This window comes from Oryza sativa, chromosome 8, assembly GCF_034140825.1.
Source record: "Oryza sativa Japonica Group chromosome 8, ASM3414082v1".
In the NCBI taxonomy this organism is placed as follows: Eukaryota; Viridiplantae; Streptophyta; class Magnoliopsida; order Poales; family Poaceae; genus Oryza; species Oryza sativa.
Genome location: NC_089042.1, coordinates 7691995 through 7716527, shown reverse-complemented (window position 1 = coordinate 7716527; position 24533 = coordinate 7691995). Strand labels below are relative to the sequence as shown.

The following is a 24533-nucleotide window of genomic DNA, read 5'->3' as shown; positions in this document are numbered from 1 at the left end:
CACAAAACATCTCCCACAAATCATTCACTCGTGTGACAGTACATTATTCTTGTTTGCTTGAAGTGTTTGTTTCAAGATCAACCAAGCTTTTTACATGCTTGGCAACTAATATAGGACAGGCCAAAATGGAACCTTTATTTCATTCACCAAACAAGCTATATATAAACTGGTAACTAAAAACTATAAAGCATACATAATCATTTACTCATGGCTTAGAATTCTGCTTTGCAAAACTTTTTTGTTATCCCTCTGTAGAATACAAGCATACAGGATGAATAGAGAATACATAGAATTCCATTTACACACATTTTTTGTGCATGGATAAGTGGCAAAATTCTATAACTGGGCTATAAGAGAAAACTGATAGTGGCAAAATTTGCCAGAATGAACAACGTTTGTAGGAAGACAAAGAACCCTGAAAAACTAAGAAATTTAAATAATATAATCCTAAACTATACCCATGGCCACAATACCCTAATATTGCTGCAGTAGAATCCAATACTTCCCCTATTTCTATACCCAATTAGTGTAAATAAATTTGCTTCTCCCGCGATGTACAAAAGAATTTTGAAGCACCAAGTGCTTCCAATATGTGAGGATTTTCCCGTTAGAGCTTAGAAAATGGTGTAGTTAGAGAATAAGTACATGAGATTGTTCAAAGTTTCTGGGTAGAACTTCCTTGCAAACAAGTAGCATGGTCTCTTTAGTCCATTCCACAAGCAAGGCCTCTGCAAGAGCTCTTTCTGCATTCAAAAACAAGGACGGTACATGATCTTTAGTTGTCCACTCCTGTAGTTTGATGACATCACATACAGATGTACAATGCCTCTTCGTGAGCTAGAATTCTAGACCAAACAGAGTTGGAACAGAGGTGATTGTGAAATACACACATATATTAGACATACTGTGTCTGAATATGAGAATTATTTTGTATATGGGATTTTTTTAGATTTGAGGGTGTTTCTTCTTGGCATTTTTAGATTATTCACTTTATTTATTTGAAACACTGCAGCACATGGGCCTTCACTAGTATTAGTAAAATGGAGTAGTTAGCAAAACATTAATGGCAAACTAAGCTAGAGGCAAGGAAGAACCTTTTCATCACTTGTTATGTGGTAGCTGATGTCAACCGACTGCAGCAAAGACTGAAGTTAGAGGTATCCCATGAAAAGGAAAATAAAAGTCCATCCAAAGAGAATATTAAGATGACCCAGAAAAAGGTTAAGCGTACTGTCATATTCTTGAGGAGTTCATAAGTTACATCCTTAGCTCGGAAAGACCTGGGATGCCACTTTCCCTCAGACCAATCAACATAAGTCACAGACCAATTAGCAATTCCAGCAGGGTCCATCATCTGGTTGGCATTTAAACGAATTCAGCAGATATGATTGATAATAGTAGGTTTTCAAATAAGAATGGGCATTGTATACTGAACTACTGACAAGGAATAGTGTTGGCAAGTAATGCTCATCTGCATAACAATTGCGACCCTCTTCCATTCCTGGCTGCGAAAGGAGAAAAAAACACTGTAAGATATTTTAGCACAATTACAAGTCATGAATATTTCAGTGCGGTAGCAGTCAGGGTGGTGAGGTTAAGAACAGGACATTCACTAGTAGAGTTTTGCTTTTGGTAACCTAGCTAAATGCCCAGGTGTTTGTCGTGAATAACAATGAAAGAGACATGTCCTACTAATGTTCAGGAAGAATTTGTTTTTTATTGTTTCCATTGAACACATCTTCACATTGCGAATTAGCTTGTATGCTACACATATGTGACACTTCGGTCATCTTGGGCATTGACATGTTAAATATGTATTGAAGGCTAACTAATTAAGAAGATAATAACATTTTGTAAACTATAATGTATATTGAAGAACTTCAAGGGGCAATTCACAAACCATGTCCACCATCATATCATCTTTTAGCATCTATACTCCTTTAAAAGAACATAGCGGTGGTGGCAGTGACTATCACCCTACCTACTCTCATTGTGAATTTTGCAAATTACCCCCTGGACTTCTTAATATTAAAATTCAATTAAATCTAAATGCATAACCACATATAAAATCAAATTAAGGTGAATATTCCCTATAAACAAAGATGGGTAATGCATTTCATGAAAAATATATATGTTTATCTATTTTAGATAGTATTATAGTCGTTCTCTTTATGCGGATGATGTGGTCATGTCTTTGCGTCCTACAAGTGGGGATCTATCTCTGATCAAGCAAATTTTGGAGTTCTTTGGTCAAATCTCTGGGCTAAAAACCAATATGATGAAGAGCTCCTGTACCCCTATTCACTGTTTGGAGGATGATTTGGAAGTAATCTCTAACGAGCTGTCCTGTGAAGTGACAAGTTTCCCTTGCACTTACCTTGGACTTCCTCTTTCAGTCCGAAAACACACCATGACAGATTTGTTACCTCTTGTGGACAAAGTGGCAGATAGTTTACCGGGATGGAATGCTTCTTTGATGAATAGGACTTGTAGACTTACAGAAGTTCGGGTGGTTTTCTCAGCTATTCCAATTTATGCAATGATGGCTTTAGGCCTGCCTAAGTGGGTGGTTAAGGCCATCGATAAAAGGCGTCGTGGTTTTCTTTGGAAGGGAAGAGATAACGCTAATGGAGGAAATTGTTTGGTCTCTTGGGATCATGTGTGTCGGCCGCTGTCTTATGGAGGTCTCGGTATTCTTAACCTTGAAAAGATGGGATGGGCATTACGCTTGAGGTTGTTATGGCTCCAAAAAACTGATTGTAATAGACCATGGGTTGGTTTATCTATTAATGTGCCAAAGAATGTCCACTCCCTCTTTGATATGGTTGTTAAAACTATAGTTGGAAATGGAGAAAATACTCCCTCTGTCCCACATTATATGGGACTGAGCACTGTTTGGCCAAAATAAGGATGTTGCCAAAAGACGCATGTACCCCTCATTTACTCATACTGGGCACTGGGCAGTGAGCAGAATATTTCGGTTTACAAGCTTGCCAGCAAATGATTGGCACAGAGAAAGATAGGTGGTTGCAAGGGAAAACAATAGTAGAGCTGGCCCCTAATCTCTTTGCCTTAATCCCTAAAAGAGCAAGAAAGCAACGTACTGTGGTGCAAGCTTTGACAAACAGGAGATGGATTGTTGATATTCATGGGGACTTTCGGTCCAGGTTCTTGTTGAATACTTGGCTTTTTTTTTCAAGAAAGCACAGTGGAGGAGGCCTCCACGGTATATATATATATATTAAATAAAATAGGTTATTTACATAAAAGGAGAACAAAAACAAAAAACAAATTACAACAGATCAATCCATGATTGCACCATAGGATGATGAGTTTCCTTGAGCCTAGGTAAATGTAGTCTCAAATCCAATTTTAAGCTTCTCTTCCAAGAGAGAACATCAGGCTGCACCCCATTATAAATCAAGTTATTTCTCTCCTTCCAGATATTTCAAGCAGCCAACAGCATAAGTTCCATGAATACTTGGCTGTTTGGGAGCTAGTAGAAGAAGTGGCTTTGATACAAGATGTCCAAGATCAGTATGTGTGGAAACTCGCTGCTGATGGTATTTACACATGTAAATCTACCTATGAAGCCTATTTTCTATGATCAATCAAGTTTGCTCCCTGGAAACGCATTTGGAAGTGTTGGGCTCCCCTCCGATGCAAGTTCTTCATTTGGTTGGCCGTTAATAATAGGTGTTGGACAGCCGATCAATTGGCGAAGAGAGGTCTGCAGCACCCTGTGGCCTCCTCCCTTTGTGATCGAAACGAGGAATCCATCCAACACATTTTAATTTCCTGTGTCTTTTCTCGCCAAGTTTGGACAACACTCTTCCTGAGGTTGGGGTTATCCGAAGCGGCGCCTCAACCTTCAACGGATCGTTTTTTGAGATGGTGGAGCCAAGCTACTAAAGACCGGATGAACGAGGTGCGAAAAGGGATTAACTCTTTGGCGACTTTAGTGGCTTGGGAGATTTGGAAGCATCGCAACAACTGTGTTTTCAATGACACCAATCCTAGAGTTGCGTCGGTCTTGCAAGTGGTAGAAAATGAGGGAAATCTTTGGTGTTCTGCAGGAGCTTTCGCATTTCAGAAGCTCCTTAGTGGACCAGCTAACCTAGGCAATTAGCACTCCCCGGTGTGGTCTTGGGTGGTCTCGGTGGGAGGGCTCGGGTCCTCCTACTTTGTAAATATTTTGTACTTTGTTTTTTTCTTCCCCTCGATGAATGAAACGCAGTTCTCCTGCCATTTCAAGAAAAAGGACAATATTGTAGTGTATGTTTTAACTGTAGCAAAGCATGGGCATTTAGCTCGTAGTACAGAGAAAGAAATGGCCAGATTACAGAAAGGGTAACACTTTCTACCTATTTTAATGTTCTTTCTGACAAATCCTCTACGTGGAATCTCTAGAGTGACAAAAACACGAAGTTCCATTCTTTTGGATGCAAATTAAGGATGCAAGTGGGGAGGGCAAGCGGGTTTTTTTTTTTTGCCCACTTATCCCACTTCTAGTTCATTTTTTCTTCCAAATTTTGTACTACCAAATGAAAAATGAAAAAATATTAAGTGGGTTTTTATGCAGGTAGTGAGATTGCCCATTTGAATCCTTAATGCAAATAATTTATTTTATCTCCCTTTTTCAATATGAATCTAACAGGCCAACTTTACAAATAACTTGATTATTGAACTCCAAAGGTACTAATAATGCCTATAATCTACATCGTGTGCAGGGCATGCTACCAAAATATGAATTTGATTACCTTGCAGAAACGCCTGAATTTTGTGTAATACAGACTATCCGCAACCACCACCATTGCATGTTGCCTCTTGATTGCGAACCACTGTGATATTCAGAAATTGTGTTTGAAGACAGTTCAAACCCAGACAAAATTTGGAAGACATATTACATAAAAAATAATAGAACTAAAATTGTGCATCTTTATTCAAAACAGAAACTATGTATCCTCTCTAGTTTGATTCACAATCCAAAGTTTGAGAACTTGCATGGAAAAATGATGCTCACCTGCGAGCCCTTTCTAAAATCAATCTCTCGAACTTCTGGCAACATATGCTTCGAGTATCTAAATACTCCATGTGGCCCAGGATCATCAAAGCTGGTCATAGATGAAACAAGAAGATAAGCAGGATAAAAACATGATTTCAAATAAATTTAAGTTGATTATATGAGAATTGTAAATAAAATTTTAATTAAAGATGTAAAACTTTTCTGGAATACTTTGGGTTAGTGAACTTATGGATATGCATGAAGGAAAGCATCTGAGATAGAATATTGACTCAATGTCTCACCAGTCAAGAAAACTGTGTCTTGATCCCATCAAGAAGTCGTACACATAGTCAAAATTGTGTAGGGGAACACAACTGACATCATTGAGCAAGCAATAGTTAAGAACTAAGAGACTTTATTGTGCAGCAAAATAGGATTAAAGTAATTTTGTAAAATGTGGATTACCTGTCAGAAAGCAAAACAAATAGTTGGTTGTCCGTATCTTCTAGGGCCTTTGCCAGCAACCTCCTCTCTGCATCAACCATAGAAATCATGCCCCATCCTACCTGAAAGGTATTTGGCAATGTAAGCATTTGCAAAGTATTCAATTCAGAATATGATGCGTATGATTGGGTGCTCATCGGTGCGTTTAGGTTGATGCAGACCCATCACAGCCCATCCAAACAAGACCTAAATATGCACCAGTGACAATTAAGAATTGATCAGACTCCAATTCAATTTCAGAAAACTAGGGAATTAATTATAGTACCACTATTGTAAATCAATGACCAGGTGTGTAGAGTATGCGAATGTGATGGATACTAGTGTAGATTATTATCAATATACTATTAAACCTAAACTAAAACAAACACATACTCTAATAGGAGTACTATTAACATTCAAGATTGTTGTGTGCTTTTAATATATGGATCCATGTAAGTGCATCATTTGAAGGTACAGGAATACACTTTAGAAAAAAACTGCTAGACTTGATCTAAGGTATAAGAATACACAAGAGAAAAAAAAATAGATAGAAGAGCTGCTAAATTTACTTCAATACAAAAGTACTCTTTGCACAAGAAATTATTGTGGTTGAAACCAATGGTGAAAAATTAGCCATTGTCTGATTATAGAGTCGGTACAGCTTGATTAATCATATAAGTGTATCATCGAACAGATGAATAAATTTAAATATACCTGCTGTCTGTTGCACCATTGTATCTATTGACTACTTATGAAAGGGAATATTGATTTTGTTTGAATTCACAAATTTGATGATTTCATCTGGATAAATATATACATAGTCTGAAGTCATAGTATTCTTGTTCCTGTATAGTGCTCTACTTACTCAACATATACAACCATTTTTTTTGTGTTCTTTTAAAAAAATAGTACTCTACTGAATTGTATGTTGGCTTCTTCAAGGACTAGCAAGGTGTTAACAGTGAAATTTGGTAAGCCCGGAGTAATCATCGGCTTAGACTCAGCATCGGCTTCGAAGTCCTGAGATTAGCCGATGAGAGTTGTCAAGTCGTCAGTTGTCGGATTCTTGCTATATTCGGTTGAAGAAATTGATCTATTAATGGAAACTTATCCAGAAGAGACCGAGTTCAAAGAGAATGCGGCATGGCAAGTTATCTATTAATTAGGAATAGTTTGTTAGTTTCCTTTTATCTTTAGGAAAGTGTGTTTAGTGTCCTATAAGGACTTTATCTTTTCCTTTTATCTCTAAGAAAGTTTCTTTCTTGTCCGACAAGGACTTGTGTCAAACCATGGTTATAAATATGTACACCTGGGGTCTATGTAATCAATCCTCACGATCAATACAATTCGGCGCATCGCCACCCTTTTTACTTTTACTTTTGTTTCTACGTTCCGGCGGAACTTGGCACCCGACGCGGGGCTGCAACGGTGTTCGATCTCCGGCTAAGGGGTAAGTCCAATGTTCCGTCGGCCCAGGCAATTATATCGTCTACGTCAGCGTCGTTCAAGGCCGCATCAGGACATTCGACCTCTTGGATTGCTCTGGTTTGGATGACATACTTGCCTACCTATTTATCATATGTCTCTGTTAATCTAGTCTTAGCATATCAATTTAGCTCTATCGGCTGCTTCTCGTTTTAGGGTTTCTACCGGTATCGGCTAAATCGCCTTGTTAGATTAGATTAGTTTAGACATCTACCACCCTGAAAACTCAGTCAACGGCTTGATTGTCTAGATATTGTGTTTCTGTTCATACTTAGTGCTACATCAGTTGAGTTTGATCTACTAAGTCGTGCTTAGAACCATAATCTCTAGCCTGCTTTTTGACTGCCAATAAGGGTTTCATCGGGGTTTCAGCCGATGAGTTATCTGGACGTTGCATCGGCTTGTAAGGATTGCATATACATACATATTGGATTTAGCCGATCGCAACAAAGATTTTATCGTTTAATCTAATCTTGTGGATTTTATAACATCGGACCTCCAGCCGATGTATGCTTTAACCATCGGATTAGTGCTTATTCTATCATGTCATTGTTAGCCAATTGGTTTCTACTGGATTATATTATTGTTATATTTTAATATCATCAGCCGATTGTCTTTGCATCATTATCTACATTGAACACATAGCCGATTGCTCAAACCCTATCGCTATCGGCTGGTATCGGCATCGGCTATTATCGACTATCGGCTGCAACTACTCCATCGGCTGTTTAGCCGATCGGCTATTTGATCAACTGTTTACATATCTTGTCAGTTGCAGTATCAAACTGACTAGCACGCCCGCATCTCAACAATCTTTGGACCTGCACAGGAGTTAAGCAGATCTCCCAGGCCGGTGTGTTTGAATTTTTCGTCAACACAAGGTCAACATTAAATTTCAGAAGAAATACTAGTAGTTCTGACATATTCCAGTCCTTTAGGGAGCAAAGATGACAAGTTTGTCTATTGAATTTGGGAACGGGTTCCAACAAAATATTCTAGAAGAAGAATAATTTTAAACAAAAGGTTGGGCGGTTAGGAAGCAATTTCCAACGAGTTTCAGTATTAGATTGTCATGTGGGGACGCCACTACGTCCGTCATCGCCGACAACAGCGTGATGAGGAACAATATTTTGTTAGGTTCTTTTCTTATCCAATTTGTTTTGTTAGTTTATCTCTTTGGGTTGTTAGGATCTTACCTCTTTAGATGGCTTATATTAAGCTGTAAACATATCGATTAATCCAAGCAATTTGAGATCAATCTAGTTCTTTAGTTCCTGCCTCGTGGGTGCATCGCCGATCACGGCTCCGCCGCGCCAACGAGGTCCAGGACCGTGTCCTGCTACTTCCCTTAAATACAATCTTCGTCGAATCCCTCCTTCCAATTCATTAGCTCGTGACAACTTGGTATTAGATTGCTCTAGTTCCGATCTCATGGGTTCCACTCAAACACAACTCGATGACATCGCCAAAACCCTCACCTCCATGGCTTCCCAAATTCAAGATCCGTCCCGGAAGATGAGCGCCCTAGAGCCACTAGTTCCGCTCGCATCAAAGCTCAACGGCCTGCCCGATCACGTTACCCAAGTCCAGGCATCCGCTTTCGAGTATTTGTAGCAGGTCCGAGCCCTCAATCTCACCGTCAAGCGCATCGAGGTGTTGTACCAAGTGCTTAGCTCGGCCTCGCACTTCCCCCGAGATGAATGCCCTCCATTCGAGGATGGTGACACACATCTTCATCGCCACCACTCGTCGTCACGCCACCCACAACTTCATCAACGACTGCGCAGTGCATCGGGCAAACGTTCCCCTCCAACCTCACTCCAGCCTCAGCGCCGCAATGGCGAACGTCGACCGCGTCAACTCGCAAGGACAGTGCCCACCCCAGCACGTCACCATCGGTGCGCACGCATTCATCATCGACTTCTATGCCCACTCGGCTACGACATCATCCTCGGCGTTAAAGGGCGCAGCAAGTTGGGACCTAAATTTTTTGGCCCATATCAGATTGTCAAACGAATTGGCTTGGTAGCCTATCGGCTTCGCCTACCACCTGGGGCTCAACTCCACAATGTGTTTCACGTTGGATTGCTCAAGCCGCCTGAAGTGTCTCTGCCTTGCCTCCGACGCAACATGGTCGGGTTTGTCTGCAACCAGCAGCCGTTCCTCAGTCATTTGGCACGAGGCGTTCGTGAAGTTTTGGTGGAATGGAAAGATAAGCCGGCAGCAGAGGCTTCTTGGATGTGCCTGGACGAATTTCGTGCTTTGTATCCAGATTTTCAGCTAGAAGACGAGCTGCTCCTAGAGGGAGGGAAAGATGTCATGAGGGGATGCCACTACGCCTCATGGGTGCATCGCTGATCACGGCTCCGCCGCGCCGACAAGGTCCAATACCGCGTCCTGCTACTTCTTTTTAATACAATCTTTGTTGAATCCCTCCTTCCAATTAGCTCGTGGCATAGATTACATTACCCTATGAAATTTTAGTGTAAGCAGGATCATGAGGAAAAGAATATATTACCAGTACAATATGGGAGAGAACCTTGTTATGTGAGTAGCACAATTGAATGAAATATGGAAAATTCTCTGCATCTTACCACCTCAGAAGTCCTAAATGCACATGCCTTACAAGTTCACCAAGGCTTCATACTGAGAAAATGATTACCTTATCACTGTGTATGTCTCGGCCAACAAATACAGGACTGACATGTTCGGGTTTCTCACGTGAAGCATGAACATATATAGTGTACCTCCCTTCATGGCCCTGCAAAAATTATGGGAAATGCCACAGAAAAGGCAAATCGAATTAAGGTGTATGACATTGTCTAATACCACGCATAAAAGGAAATTAAAAGGAAGCAAACTGGCATGCTTCATGGCATGAAAGATCAAGTAGAAAGGTACAAATGTGGCCCAATATTTATGGGGGTAGAATAAAATTTATATCCCTATTATGTTCAATTTGCATGACTATTAACTATTAATGCTTCAAAGGAAAACGATATATGTGCCTTTGATACCAACCAATTCAATCCAATCCACTCAACTCAACTGTCTTCCTTATAACCGGTGAGTGGCAACAGAACAAATAAACAACCATTATTTTTAAGTTTTTCATTTTATTTACTTCATAAAACCCACAAAGGTTGTACACAAGGAATAACAAACTCAGTATCAGTAACAGAAATCATGATATAGTACATACGCATGAGTGCACAAAAAAGGGGGAACTCATGGTGTACCTTAAAAAATAACTCCCATAATTTCTCAAATGGCAACTTGCCAGGAGTCAAGAACATGAAAGCGATTTTGGGGTTCCTGGATGGGAATGGAGGCGTTGAGAGGATTTGTCTAAAGACAACTCGAGCGGCAGTCTCCTCATCGGTCAGTTCCCGGGCAGGTTCTGCAGGAAACCAGTCCCTAACAGGATACCAATCCCTAACAGGATAGGTATAATCCTGTGGAGGGTATAAGTAAATCCATAGCACGGTGACGGCAACAAGAATTAGAATCACTGGTATCCATATGTGCCTTCTTGGAGCTGCTCTTGCACGCGGCACTGGAACAACCTTCATATCCTTGGCACTTGATGGCCACAGCTGATGCCACTTCACTCTTTTCTTCCTCTCACAGTACAGCTCCGCACCTTCATCTCTCTCAGAATTCACCGGACCTAGAAAACAATCTTAACACAGCTTCCACCTTGCTTCTGCAAGTGCTCTGCAGAACAAAAATGGGGCGATGTCAATTGAATTATGAGACATACCACTGCAAATCAAATTGATAACATGATTCACTCTGGTTATAAAAAGGAAACTAATATTGCTTACAGAAGATTTGACCTGTTCTACAAATAGGAAAATGGATGACGAAATCATGCATGTTGCTTATCAGCAAACGTCCATAAACAGGTCAATCCGTTTGCAGATTTCACTATACATGTTTGTACTTCTATAAAAGAACCAAATATTGGAAACCTTGGAATTTACATTTCCACGTGATTGAATTCTCATATTGCGGTCATCAATATTCAATAGAGATGAGAATTACTCAAAATTCACTTTCTGTTCCTCCCCTGGGTAAGTTGTGCCAGTCTTTGCGGAAGATAATAAGTTGTGCAACACAGATATGATTGAGCTATGTCTATGACAAGTAGAGCGTTATGCAGGTTAATAGAATGCCGCACACCTAAAAGCGCGGAAAGCAAACCAAACAGTAGTAATGCATGGCTACCAAGGTATCATGTGGGATAACTGTAGTAATGAGCAATCTAAATAGGTCGATTCAGCTGGAATGTTGCTATTGAAGTGCCCATACTTGTATACATCATTTGCTCCCCTTCTGGTATAACCTTCAATAGCTCATGTTCTACCACTGCATATTCCCTTATGCCAAGAATTGTTCAGAATCATATATAAAGAGAATAATATATAGTTGTCTTGGGAATTAAAATGTCTGTGTTCTTCTAATCAAACAAAACGTGTGATACGATGTGTCAAATCCCAAATGGTCCCAATATGTATCAGGAATTCAGAACTCCTTAGACATGTGCGTAAACAACCATAAATTTGCAAGTATGCAATCGCGAAATGAACCAAACATTGAAAGGAATCACAGATTTCTTACATCCCCAAATTCCCCTCTTGCCGAAAAAACAACAAGCAAGAAGACGAACAGTTCATCTAGCATATGCAATATGCATTCACCTAAAGATGACATCTTTATACCCAGGAACACCAATGCACACCAAAATCCACCAGAATTTCACACCCCTCAAGGATTCAGAATCAATGTGGCAAAATCACGCAGCTCAATCCATCCCCCTCTAACCCCCAGGCAAAATCCATCCATCCTCCCCAAAACGATTCAATCAATCATTAGACCAAATCAACCATCTCCAAGAACCTCCATCAATTAAGCATCATCGATCACAAGGCGGGGAATCAAAAGAAACGCGGTGTGCCCATACCTGTGCGTCCGATTGGCCGATCCGAGAGGGAAGCGCCCGGCGTGCGCATGCAGGATCCGGGTGGAGTGAGTGGCGCAGGGCAGGAGGAGGAGGCCGAGAAAAATTGCTCCTTTTTTTCTTCTTCTTCTTCTTCTTTCTCCTCCTGTTTCCCGGCCGCTGCGGAGAACGCGCGCGCGCGGGCAAGGGGGGAAATGGAAAATGGAAAATGGGCATCGTCCCCGCTCAAAAAGTGTGTTCTTGTAATTCTCGCATGCGGATTTTCGTTTCGATGAAGTAGTGGAAAATGTATGCACAGCCACCACACTAAATGCATATGCGTGTAAAATACTCCCTCCATATACTTTTATATACTTTTAATAGTCATATTTCCAAATCTAAAAATTTTATTTTTGATAGGCATATTTCACTCTAATAACATATCATCTTAATGACTTTCTCGGATTTAATGCATGACTCTCCATTTTTTCACACATGATTGGCTATATGGACATCGAGAAACATAAATATCAATGAATCGCTTGTTTACAAGGAATGACTAGAGCATGTTTAAATGGATGATAAATAGAATTACTTATCCTTGATCTGTGTGCCAAGATGAAATATGACTATCAAAAATAGATGGAGTAATAAATACTCCCTCCGTCCCTGAATATTTGACGCTGTTAAAATTTTTAAACATGTTTGACCTTTTTCTTATTAAAAAATTAAGTAATTATTAATTTTTTTCCTATCGTTTGATTCATTGTTAAAAATATTTTTATGTATACATATAGTTTTACATATTTCACGAAAGTTTTTAATAAAACGAACAGTCAAATATGTTTAAAAAAGTCAACGGCGTTAAACATTTCGGGACGTAGGGAGTAGTGTTTGTAACGGTGACGTAAATACGTGCAGAATAATAAATAGTGTTTGTAGCGGTGGCTATAACGATAGTGGATTGAGATATTGGTCGGAATTAAGCTATTGCTATTGTAATATGTTATTGGCTTTGTGTGGTCACTATTGCACAGTTATTGTTCATATATGTTCATGACAACTTAATGTGGCTTCTTAATATATTGTTTATTTATGTTGTTTATAATTCTTATAATTTTCTAAATTTTAAGTAATCTTGGTATTAGTATTGGTATATAATCTACATTTATGGTTACAATCGAATTCCGCTATTGAAACTTAGCGTCCGTAATAGCAACCACTATTAATTATACAGACACTAATTTGCTACCAACCACCTATTTGCTATTTATTACCTTGCTTACGTGTGAGCTCCAAGCCATCAATTTCTATCTTCACAAAAATCTTTTTAAAAGCACACCTGCGTGTGAATAAAAATTGTGAGAAATAACATTTGAAACCAAGTGAAATACACCCTATACCACTCCACCAAACGGTTATGAAAAATAAAAATAACTAGAGGATACCCCGCGTGTTGCTGTGGGACTTGGTTAACATCAATTTGTTAGATAGGAGGTACAATCTCAAGAAAAAACAGAAGAAACAAATAGCTTTCTTGGAGAAATTTTTTTTAGCAACCCTATCCAAAATTTGTAGATAATTTAGGTAGCACATATGAACTGAAGGGGCGTTCAGCCATAAAGCTCTTTTATATGGATTGATGGGCTGGATGCATGTAGATGTGTGTGGAGATAGGCCAATGTGTTTCATGTGGGCTACATTTGGCACTGAGGAGGTGAAGAGACTTACCCGGTGACTAATGGGTTGGGCTCTATGCTGTTATTCCATCCAACGTCTGAGAAGCGATCTAATGCATTCATCCAACGGTTCACAATTTGATGATGAAGTATAAGCATGAAGTTTGAGCTTTTGGCCTTAACTTTATAGAAAGAAGGGATATAAATAGTAAATTATGGTGTTCAATGCTACTGCACAAATTTAATAAACACACTAAAAGAAAAAAGAACTAGCTTATAATTGAAAAAGCACAATCACACCTAGAGTTGGACTTGTTAGGCGAGATACAATAATCTATGTTGAGAAAAATATATTTAAAAGTTTGTCACCAATATTTAGGTCGCACACTTGAAACAAAAGAACATACCTAGACATTTTGGAGTTGGAAATTTAAATTCCTCTCTTATTTTCTGGTCAATTATCTATTTAAAAATGAGTAAATTCCACAAAACTACAAATATTTTATTGAAATTGTTGCAAAACTATAGGGTTTAAACTATGACATCATAAAACTACATATTGAGCACCAAATATATAGAAAAATTCTATATTATTTTAGATGTTAGAATATGAGAAATTGTTTGCAACTCAATAGTAGTTGACCTTCATTAGGATGATCAATCATTCTATTCATGAATTGGAATAGTTAGTCTAGGTTAGGATGATCAGCAGAGCAATTAAAAAATTATACTCATGAATTGGAATAACTAACTTTTGCCCAACCAGTTTGCTAAGGCCATATTTGTTTGGACTTGTAAACCAGCTTAACTAGATGATTTCTCATGCTTTGCTACGGGAATTACTAAACATTTTTTAGTATTTTTTTACAATCAAGCTAGGAGTAAAAATTAATAATGAAATGTCAGTATTTCATTATTACTTATCATAAAAACAAACAAATGATGCATACATTTTAATGTGGAATATATTAATAAGTATATGTTACATATTATAAAAATTATTGATAGATTGTGGAAATGATGTGAGGGGTGATCATTGGATATGTTTACGTGTTGATTTGTATAATTAAATAGATTATAGATGATGTTGCACGCTTGCATGAGGATAAATATGTAATTATTGCTTATGGGTAATGATGTGATATGGTTGCATATTGAGCTTTAAAGTTAGTGGGTTGTAACTTTATAGAAATTATATATTATAACTTACTTCCTCTATTCTAAAATGATCATCATATAACTTTTTGAGGTTATTCCTAAATGATCATCATATTTCTGTTCTATTCGTTATTTAATTTGTACATTAGAGTAAATGGACATTGATGCATGGATCCATGTACACAAGTATTCATAACCAACATGCATCAGGTTTGTTGCCGGAGTAATTAGTTTTTCTTGGCCTTTGTGTACATATGTAATATGATGATCAGAGTGGAGTGAGTATAAGCTAAAAGTTAGAGTCCAAATAAATAGATAGCTTTTAATTTTATTGGATACTATTACACTATTAAGAAAAAATAGGGTTTGAGCAAGTTCTTTTTGGCTTATGCGGATTAGAGTTACTCATCCATCTTTGAAGGTACTTAAAAGCCACTAGTTTATGGGCAACCACAATGGAACCATAAGAGAGGTCATAAGCCCTTATGACCTAACCTTATATATTGTGGAGCAAGAAGAAATAGTCTTAAGCTAGCTTAAGACTAGCCTTTAGCTTATAACCCATCCATAAGAAATAATAATTTGTTCTTTCTTTCACTTTTTTCCACCATGTTCTTGTTTATGTCCGCAAGCTTCACTATTGTGTGGTAATTTGTTTCTCGTGGGACCCACCTTATGGTGAAAATTGGCATCAACGTAGGACTCACCTTAAGGTTGCATTCACTAGAACGGATACCCTCATCTCAATCGGGCGGTAAGCCCCATCTCAATCGGGCACAGCGTCCGTCACAGGCTAGAAGTCACTGATGTGAAGAGTTATCTCAATCGGGCAAACAGCCGTCACGAATGAATATATCTCAATCGGTCTCTAAGTAAAGCCCGTTATAGATAGCTTTGACCCAGACGACCAGTCAAACTATAGCCCGTCACAGATGACCTATCTCTATCGGGCCACTACTAGGGCCCGTCACAGATGACTACTAACCTTTATCGGGCCTAAACTAGAGCCCATCACAGATGATACACATCTCAATCGGGCCTAAACTATAGCCCGTCACAGATGACTACTGACCTCAATCGGGCCTAAACTAGAGCCCATCACAGATGACTACTGACCTCAATCGGGCCTAAACTAGAGCCCGTTACAGATGACTACTGATCTCAATCGGGCCTAAACTAGAGCCCGTCACAGATGAACTCATCTCAATCGGGCATTTATTTATGGCCCGTCACAGATGACTATAATACACAAAAAAAATAAATTTTGTTTTTTTGGCTAGCCTCAGGCCTTTGCTAGCCATGCCCGCTGCAAAAATGACAGAAACAAACACAGATATCCAATGTCCCCAGCTCCCCAGCATCACCCATTCATATACATATGCATTCACATACACAGACATCAACATATTTCACACAACCACACATTCACAGCCATCTCATATTTCACATCCATTCACATATTTAACATCCATTCAAATATTTATCATGATTCACCTGCAAAACCGAGTTAATTGTATCAAATATTTATTTAGCAAGTCTTAACATAAACATATGAAATATATACATAAATATAAACATCACAGTTACATCATCACAGTTGCATAATAAGTGTTCATCATTGCCTAAACATAAAAGTTCAACATTGTTCATCATTTTAGTTTAAGCCTAAACATTCCTTTGGGGTTAATTATTTTGCGGAGGATGAAGCTAGCTATCTCCTCGCGAACCTCCTCAAAGCTAGTACACAGAGACTTGGTTATTGTGCCCTACATTGTCATAATTCCAGATTAGTTGATCGATCATATATAAGTACTAAAATGTAGTTAGTCTATCACAATTGAGACCACCGACCTCAAACTCAGCCAAAGTCTTCACCTTTTCTCTATACAGAAGGCGCATGTTGTGGCACACATGGAATCCGCACTGGTCACCTATTTGAGATGACATTCAGGCCCGTCACGGCTGACTCATCTGTGACGGGCCCAAAGATAATGCCTGATAGAGATAGATTAATCTCTATCGGGCTTGAACTAAGGCCCGTCACCGATGACTATTTTTCCATTTTTCCAGATAAGTCTTTATATTTGTGAGTACAAAATATATAGCTGCTGTATAATAATTCATTTTATTAGCCATAATACATTTTCGAATAGTAAATGATTTCAAATGGAAATATGGTAAACAATAAAGTTGATCCTCTCATCAGGATCTACAACTTTTATTTTGGTCATTTGTCTATATAACTTTGTTTCCAACAGCTTGAAATTGATTTTGACAATATGACAAATCTAAACAGCATTTGTAAATACTAAATGATTTCAAATGGAAATATAGTCAAAAACAAAGTTGATCCTCCCATCAGGATCTACAACTTTTATTTTGGTCACTTCTTCATCCAACAAAGTTATACTACCAATGTTTACAAAATTGACATATCTGTGTTGATATTTATAAACCAGATGAGAGAAATGTGATTATTGTGAATAGTATAACTATCACTTTGTCGGATGAAGAAGTGACCAAAATAAAAGTTGTAGATCCTGATGAGAGGATCAACTTTGTTTTTGACCATATTTCCATTTGAAATCATTTAGTATTTACAAATGCTGTTTAGATTTATGATATTGTCAAAATCAATTTCAAGCTGTTGGAAACAAAGATATATAGACAAATGACCAAAATAAAAGTTGTAGATCCTGATGAGAGGATCAACTTTGTTGTTGACCATATTTCCATTTGAAATTATTTACTATCCAAAAATATATTATGACTAATAAAATGAATTATTATACAGCAGCTATATATTTTATACTCACAAATATAAAGACTTATCTGGAAAAATGGAAAAATAGTCATCGGTGACGGGCCTCAGTTCAAGCCCGATAGAGATTAATCTATCTCTATCAGGCATTATCTTTGGGCCCGTCACAGATGAGTCATCCGTGATGGGCCTGAATGTCATCTCAATCGGGCATTAGTATAGAGCCCGTCACCGATGAGTCATCTGTGACGGGCCCTACGGCAAAGCCCGATTGAGATGACTCATCACTCTACTATATCTAGGGTTTCTCAGATCGGATCAAAAAATTTTCTAAGTCCCGCTACAGTTTCCCGCCTCCTTAGAACCCTAGCGCCGCCGCCAACTCCTACTTGTTTGAAGGGTCTTTTATGTAGAATATCTGCTCGACCTGTTTCACAAGTACAAATGGTTCATCGGCGTATCCCACCTTAGATAGATCTACTAAAGTGAAACCTTCCTTGTCGGCTTTGACACCAATGCGTAGATTCACCCAATGGCAGCGGAACAAAGGAACCTTGAACTTGACGTAGTTTAGCTCCCATATCTCCTCAATGCGGCCGTAGTATGTGTTTGACCCAACTTGATCCTGGAATGCATCTATACGGACGCCGCTGTTTTGCACTGTGCTTTTGTCATTTTGTTTGACGGTGTAAAATGTGTATCCATTTATATCGTATCCTTGCCATGTGTCTACGGTCCAAGACGGTCCCATCCCCAACAACTATACTGTCTCATTTGGGACATCCGAGGACATTGTCACACAATTCTTGAATCATTCGTTGAACCGAGAATTATGTTCTCTGTTAATCCATGCATCAGATCGCCCCAAGTTCTCATCTCGGATTTTCGCTAAGTGCTCCTCAAAGTATTGGCCAACTTCTGCCATATGTTGGAGCACAGCGTAATGAGCCTGCGCGTACGACGCTTGATCGGGCCTAATTCTTTTCCTTCCGATTGTGCCAACACCTGACAACCTTCCCTTGTGACGAGACGCAGGAACTCCGATAGGATCAGCATCGGACATGTAATTGACACATAACTCAATAGCCTCCTCGGTCGTGTAACCTTCAATGATGCTCCCCTTGAGTTCAGCTCTGTTACGAACGTACGACTTCAGAACTCCCATGTACCTTTCAAACGGCCACATTTCCCTTAGAAAAGCCAGGCCACATAGTTTTGTTTGCTTCACCAGATGAACAGGGAGATGAACCATTATATCAAAGAAAGACAGTGGGAAAAACATCTCCAGGTGACAGAGGGTATTCACAATATCGGTCTGCAGCCCATCTAGATCTTCTGGATCTATAACCTTCTGTCCAATTGCATTGAAGGAGGCGTACAGACGTTGGATCGTGTGACGCACTTTCGGTGGTAGAATGCCTCTGATAGCAACTGGCAAGATTTGTGTGATTAGCACGTGGCAATCGTGAGACTTCATTCCAACAAGTTTTAGATCGTCCAATTTAACATACTTATCCTCGCTGAATAGCCCGATGGAACTTTAATATCCTTCAAGCATGATAACATTGCGATCTTCTCATCCTTCGACAGTGTGTGGCAGGCTGGAGGGAGGTATACTTTACCTGTCTCTGCATCTCGTATGGGCTGGAGTTCACTGCGAATATTCATGTCCTGTAGGTCAAGGCGCGCGTTCAACCCGTCCTTTGTCTTCCCGGGAATATTCAGCATCAGGCCAACCAAACTCTCACACACATTCTTTTCTACATGCATGAGATCAATGCAATGACGGACATCAAGATCTTTCCAGTAAGGTAGCCACCAAAATATGGATTTTTTCTTCCACATACCCTTCTCCTTTGTCTTGCTACGTTTTCTTTTCTTCCCAAACTCATTGCTTATGTCCTTGACCATATTGTGGACTTCATCTCCGGACAAATCTTTGGGAGCAGGCTGAAGTTCTCTCTTACCGTTAAAAATTTTCTTCTTTCTTCTAAATGTGTGATGTAGCGGGAGCCACCTCCGGTGACCCATGTATACCATCTTTCGTGATTTCTTCAGCCACCGGCTTCGTGTATGTTCCTTGCAATCGGAGCATGCCTTCTTTCCTTTTATAGTTTGTCCGGAAAGATTACCGAGTGCAGGGTAGTCATTAATGGTGCAGAACAATAGAACTCTTAGCTTGAAGTTCTCCTGACCATATGCATCCTATGTTTCCACACCTTCTTTCCAAAGAATCTACAGATCGTCGATAACAGGCTCCAGGAATACATCCATATCATTGTCGGGTTGCTCTGGACCTTGGATTAACAAGCACAACATAATATATTTTCATTTAAAGCATAACCATGGTGGAAGGTTATAGTTCGCGATAAGAACTGGCCAAGTGCTGTGAGTACTACTCATTTCACCGAAAGGATTCATGCCATCCGTACACAGACATATCCTCAAGTTTCTAGGGTCGGTAGCAAAGTCTTTGTGTTTTCGATCGATATTCCTCCATTCAATCGAATCCGCTGGGTGTCTAAGCATACCGTCATTCCTTCTCTCCGTGGCGTGCCAACGTACTAACTTCGCTTTGTTCGGGTTGGCAAAGATTCTCTTGAAATGATCAATGATAGGTAGATACCACACAACCTTTGCCGGACCACCCCTCTTTGACTTATTTCCTTCATCAGCACTTTTCTTTCGCTTGTATCGAGAAGCCTTTCAGACAGGACAAGCATCCAAGTCCGCATATTGCTTGTGGTACAATATGCAGTCGTTGGGACAAGCGTGAGTTCTACGGACCTCTAACCCCAGTGGACACAGAACCTGCTTTGCTTCGTATGTCGTCTCGGGCAATGTGTTCTCAACAGGAAGCATAGCCTTCAAAATTCCTAAAAGATCTGTGAAACTCTTGTCTGTCCATCCACTACTTGCCTTCAGCTTCATTAGGTCCAAGGTAACTGACAACTTAGTGTGTTTTGCTTTGCATCCAGCGTACAGAGGCGTCTCGGAATCACTTACCAACCTGCTGAACTTCATTCCATCTCTCTCATTCTGGGCTGGGTCCTCAATGTCACGTAACATGTCTTGCAGCAGGTCGTGATCCACATCAACCATTTCACCGCCCAATGGAGAAGGTATAAACATGTCATGCTCATCTTCATCTTCCTGATTATGCGCACCACTTCTGTCTGCTGCTGCTCCACTTCCTGATTCTTGCTCTCCATGCTTCACCCAACATGTATAGCCCTCCATGAATCCTCGTTGTATCAGATGACTGTGTACGTCCTCTCCGCTATCAAACATATTCTCATTCTTGCAATCTGCACATGGACAACACATGTAATCATTGTTTCTTCTTATCTGATCCTCCTCCGCGGCGTTCATAAAATTTATTACGCCCTTTCTGTACTCCGTAGAATGACGTTTCAAATTTTTCGCATACATCCAACTTCGATCAATTGCTACAAAATAAAAAAACAAATTAGAGGCACATATTATAAGATCATTATTGCAAAAGTAGGACGTGATGAAATTGCTTAATTAATGATTAATATTACTCACTTGATTGATCCATTTTGATCACCTACAGGAATTTAATTTCTGTTTTCCTTGGAAAAAGGACAAAAAATCGCCCCCTACAACCTCCCACCAAAATAGTGAACAGTGGGATACAGTTACACTAGGTGGTGGGGGGTATTTATACTGTGCAACAAATATCTGTAACGGCCCTAAAATAATCAACCGTGACGGGCATACAAGTAATCTCTATCGGGCCTTAATAAAAGGCCGTCAAAAAAGAGTGTCATCTGTGACGGGCACTAAACTTATCTCAATCGGGCCTCTAGTTGGAGCCCGTCACAGATGATCCTCATCTGTGACGAGCTTCTTTTAGGGCCCGATTGAGATATGGAACCCTCATCTCAATCGGGCCTTAACTATAGCCCGTCACAGATAAGTGTCATTCGTGACGGGCTTTATTTTTATGCCGATATACCATGCCTGTGCGACCATATCGGCCGGATTGAGATTACTTCCTAGTGACGGTTCGCAAATTCCAGTCTTGTTATGGGCCGTCACAGATGGAAGGATCTATACTAGTGATTGGTATGATATCCATACATTGAGGATGCCCATTATAGCTGAAAAGTCAGCATAAAAGCATAAGCTTAAACAAAATAGGGTTAAATTTCTCATTAATACAATCAACAATATTGACCAATTTAAATTTAAGTAAAATTCACAAAACTACAATTATTTAACTATCATTTTAATTACTAACACTTTAGCTAAGCATATCACATAAATGCAACAGTAAAAAGATTTTATTAGAAAAATGTAATCGTATTCCTTGTGTAGATCACGTGTGTTTGTCCAAAGTCCCAACCTGTCAGACAGACAAATTGAAGATTTATAATAAAATTATGTATTTGTGTTGCAGTTCTTTGAAATACAGGAAAGTTATTCCTAATATAGCATCATCAAGCAAAATTAGTCGGTTTGTTGCGAAAATTAAATTCTCCTAACACGATATATGAGTTGTATACCAAATTCCAGGGGCAGAGCAACAACCTGTGCTCGCAGTCGAATACGTCATGCATTGATTTTTTTTTTCTTGGCTCAAAAATCTTTCTAACTCTACCACTACCAAATTCAACTCTACTTTTAAAAGCTATTGTTATATCTGTAGAAATAAATTTAAAAGGTGTATATCAAAAATCAAATAATATTTTACATTCAAAATTTAGCTTCATATAAAAATGTGCCGGGAAAACCGCTAGGTCGCTTTGAAGGACTATAAATGTGTCTACGTTTGGTTAAATAATTAAGTATCGGTACTAAATAATTAATAATGTACAGTAGTTCACAACTTTTTCTATAGCTAGTGCATATATCATTCTGCTTAATTAAAATTGCAATGACACATATAAAATGGTTATCTATGTAGTAATAAAAGTTTGTGAAACTTAAATTATAATATACTACATATACAGGATAGTAGGAAAAATATGTGGTGGAAACCACGTATGTGGTGGAAACTTGGAAACTACCTTTGGATAAAAAATGGACATCCGAGATCCGTAAACATCATCAAGAGTAAAAATTTTACTTGCAGTAAATCCGTTAATAAAACTTTTACTCGTGATGAAGTAGACGAATCTCAGACGTCTATTGTTCGATCTAACGGTAATTTCCATGTTTTTCACTACATATGTGGTTTCCACCACATATTTTCCTACGATAGTACACTTCCCTGTGAAAAAAAATTGTGCACGAAACCTCGATCAGAAATTCAGAATATATGGGGAAGCACCAACTGTGTGGTGGTATAGTCGTGGGTGCATGACTTTACCCACCAGGGTTCAAATCCTGGTGCCTACGAATATTACGCACATGCAGGTGGGCTTTCAACGGGACTTTAGTGAGATCAGGGATGTGCCGCTGGTTTTCGTCTCTTAGAGCATGTGTAAAGGGACGCTTTTGCGAGGGTGTGAGTATGCTGTTGCATGCGTAGTGTTGTGTGTGCGCGTGTGCGTCTGCCATATAATTAAAAAGAAAGAAATTCAGAATATATACCCGGACGCGCATGCATATCCATGAATTTAGCATCGTCGTCGAGCTGTAACATGCATCAATCTCTCCAAGCCAAAGCAAGGGCAACACAAGACGAGAAGAGAGCAAGGTGTAGCCAAGGACAAACTTGCCGGATCAACAGAGAAGGACTGCCAGTCTCCGGCCAATTAATTAACCTCGCCGTCGGCCATCGCCGGCCGGCAAGTCATCCTTGGCTGCATCCTGCTCTCTGCCTCTTCGTGCATGGCCCTTAGCTTCCAGCAGAGCTAGCTAGCAGACAGCTAGCTTCTTCTCTCGATCCCCAGCTTGATCTGATCGATCGACCTGTGAATACTCTCTTGAGTGAAGATAAGTGAAGCTCCAGCTTAATGGTATTTATAGGCCAAGGAAAGTTGACATGGAATAACATTGCGAGGCCTACGTTTTCCGGGATTTTGACCTCTATATTCCATGCAACTTTCTCAAGGAGAATCAACCGCTAAACTGCAAGCTGGCCACAAAAGCTTGCCTTTGAGGGAAAACTCAAGGGACCTATCGTACCACTTGCCTAGATTTTCCATCTTTTACACAAGATCTGTGGGCCAAATTTTAGGTCGGCAGGCATCCTCGTGATGCATATGGAGGAGACTACGTGTCGGGTGCCTGGTTTTTCTAGTTCTATCATGTACTAACTCCTAGCCCATGCACTGCTGCATGTTGCGTGCATGCTATATATACCTGTGCGCTCTCTCTTTATCTGGCAAATGTAATAGAACTTTTTAATTTTTGCGGGAATAAAACTATTTTATCTGACAAATGTAATAAAACTTTAAACTATTTTATGCTGAAAGGGTAGTCTTCAACTAGTCCCTTGTTGCACTGGTTTTAAACAAAACTCGAGTTTAGCATTTGGCAGTTCAAATTTAGCTTTCCGATCGGTACGCTGAAATCTTGCTCTCGGTTCATTAGTCTTCTGACAACATTCAGTTTGTCGACGTTTGATGTCGTGATTCCGGTATTTGCATAGTATGGGGATCGTTGGTACTAGGATATACGCGAGACTGAGATAAAAGAGACGGAGACGAGGATTTTTATACAGGTTCGGGCCCCTGAATTGTCAGGTAATAACCCTACATCCTGTTGGCCGAAGTCGGTATTGATCTTATTTACCATAATCACACCAGTACAATATTTAGGGTAGTCTATCTAACTGTTGTCGACATGGCGGTCTGAAGGTCTGACTCGTAGTCGACAACAGGGTAGTCTTCCTCCTCGAGTTCGTGTCCGGCGAGATCAGAGACAACACTTTCGTCTCTCCTGACAGTATCCGAAAACACCGTAGGGGACTAGCTGTGCTTATCCCTGAAGTCGATATCCAGCGTCTTGTCTTGGCGTATGTTGGCTTGTATGTTGATTTTCTGTCTTCTATGGTGGGTGTTGATTGTGTCCCCTCTCCTCCTAGGGGGTCTTCTATTTATACCC

At 39.6% G+C, this 24533-nt stretch overlaps 1 protein-coding gene and 1 long non-coding RNA gene across 2 annotated transcripts; both read right to left on the bottom strand.

Moving 5' to 3' along the window:
• Window positions 1–218: 218 nt before the first annotated feature.
• Window positions 219–12140, bottom strand: LOC4344976 (glycosyltransferase BC10-like). Its single transcript, XM_015794015.3, has 11 exons — window positions 11940–12140; window positions 10213–10690; window positions 9636–9734; window positions 5471–5571; window positions 5308–5379; window positions 5024–5114; window positions 4761–4841; window positions 1443–1505; window positions 1232–1354; window positions 1095–1133; window positions 219–743 (listed from the first exon to the last, which is right to left on the bottom strand). The coding sequence occupies exons 2-11, from the start codon at window positions 10543–10545 to the stop codon at window positions 615–617; spliced, it is 1131 nt and encodes a 376-aa protein (XP_015649501.1). The 5' UTR covers window positions 10546–10690; window positions 11940–12140; the 3' UTR covers window positions 219–614.
• A 5354-nt stretch (window positions 12141–17494) lies between these two features.
• LOC136351299 (uncharacterized) lies at window positions 17495–23422 on the bottom strand. Its single transcript, XR_010734287.1, has 2 exons — window positions 23076–23422; window positions 17495–20962 (listed from the first exon to the last, which is right to left on the bottom strand). It is a non-coding gene; the product is annotated as an uncharacterized lncRNA (long non-coding RNA).
• Window positions 23423–24533: the final 1111 nt, after the last annotated feature.

Excerpts from the sequence above, each read along its gene's own strand:
- LOC4344976 (XM_015794015.3), bottom strand. The coding sequence starts at position 10,545 with ATGAAGGTTGTTCCAGTGCCGCGTGCAAGAGCAGCTCCAAGAAGGCAC. Across the intron at positions 1,506-4,760 it reads AATTCAGGCGTTTCTGCAAG|CCAGGAATGGAAGAGGGTCG; the intron begins GTAATCAAATTC and ends CTCCTTTCGCAG. Across the intron at positions 1,355-1,442 it reads ACTTGCCAACACTATTCCTT|ATGATGGACCCTGCTGGAAT; the intron begins GTCAGTAGTTCA and ends AATGCCAACCAG.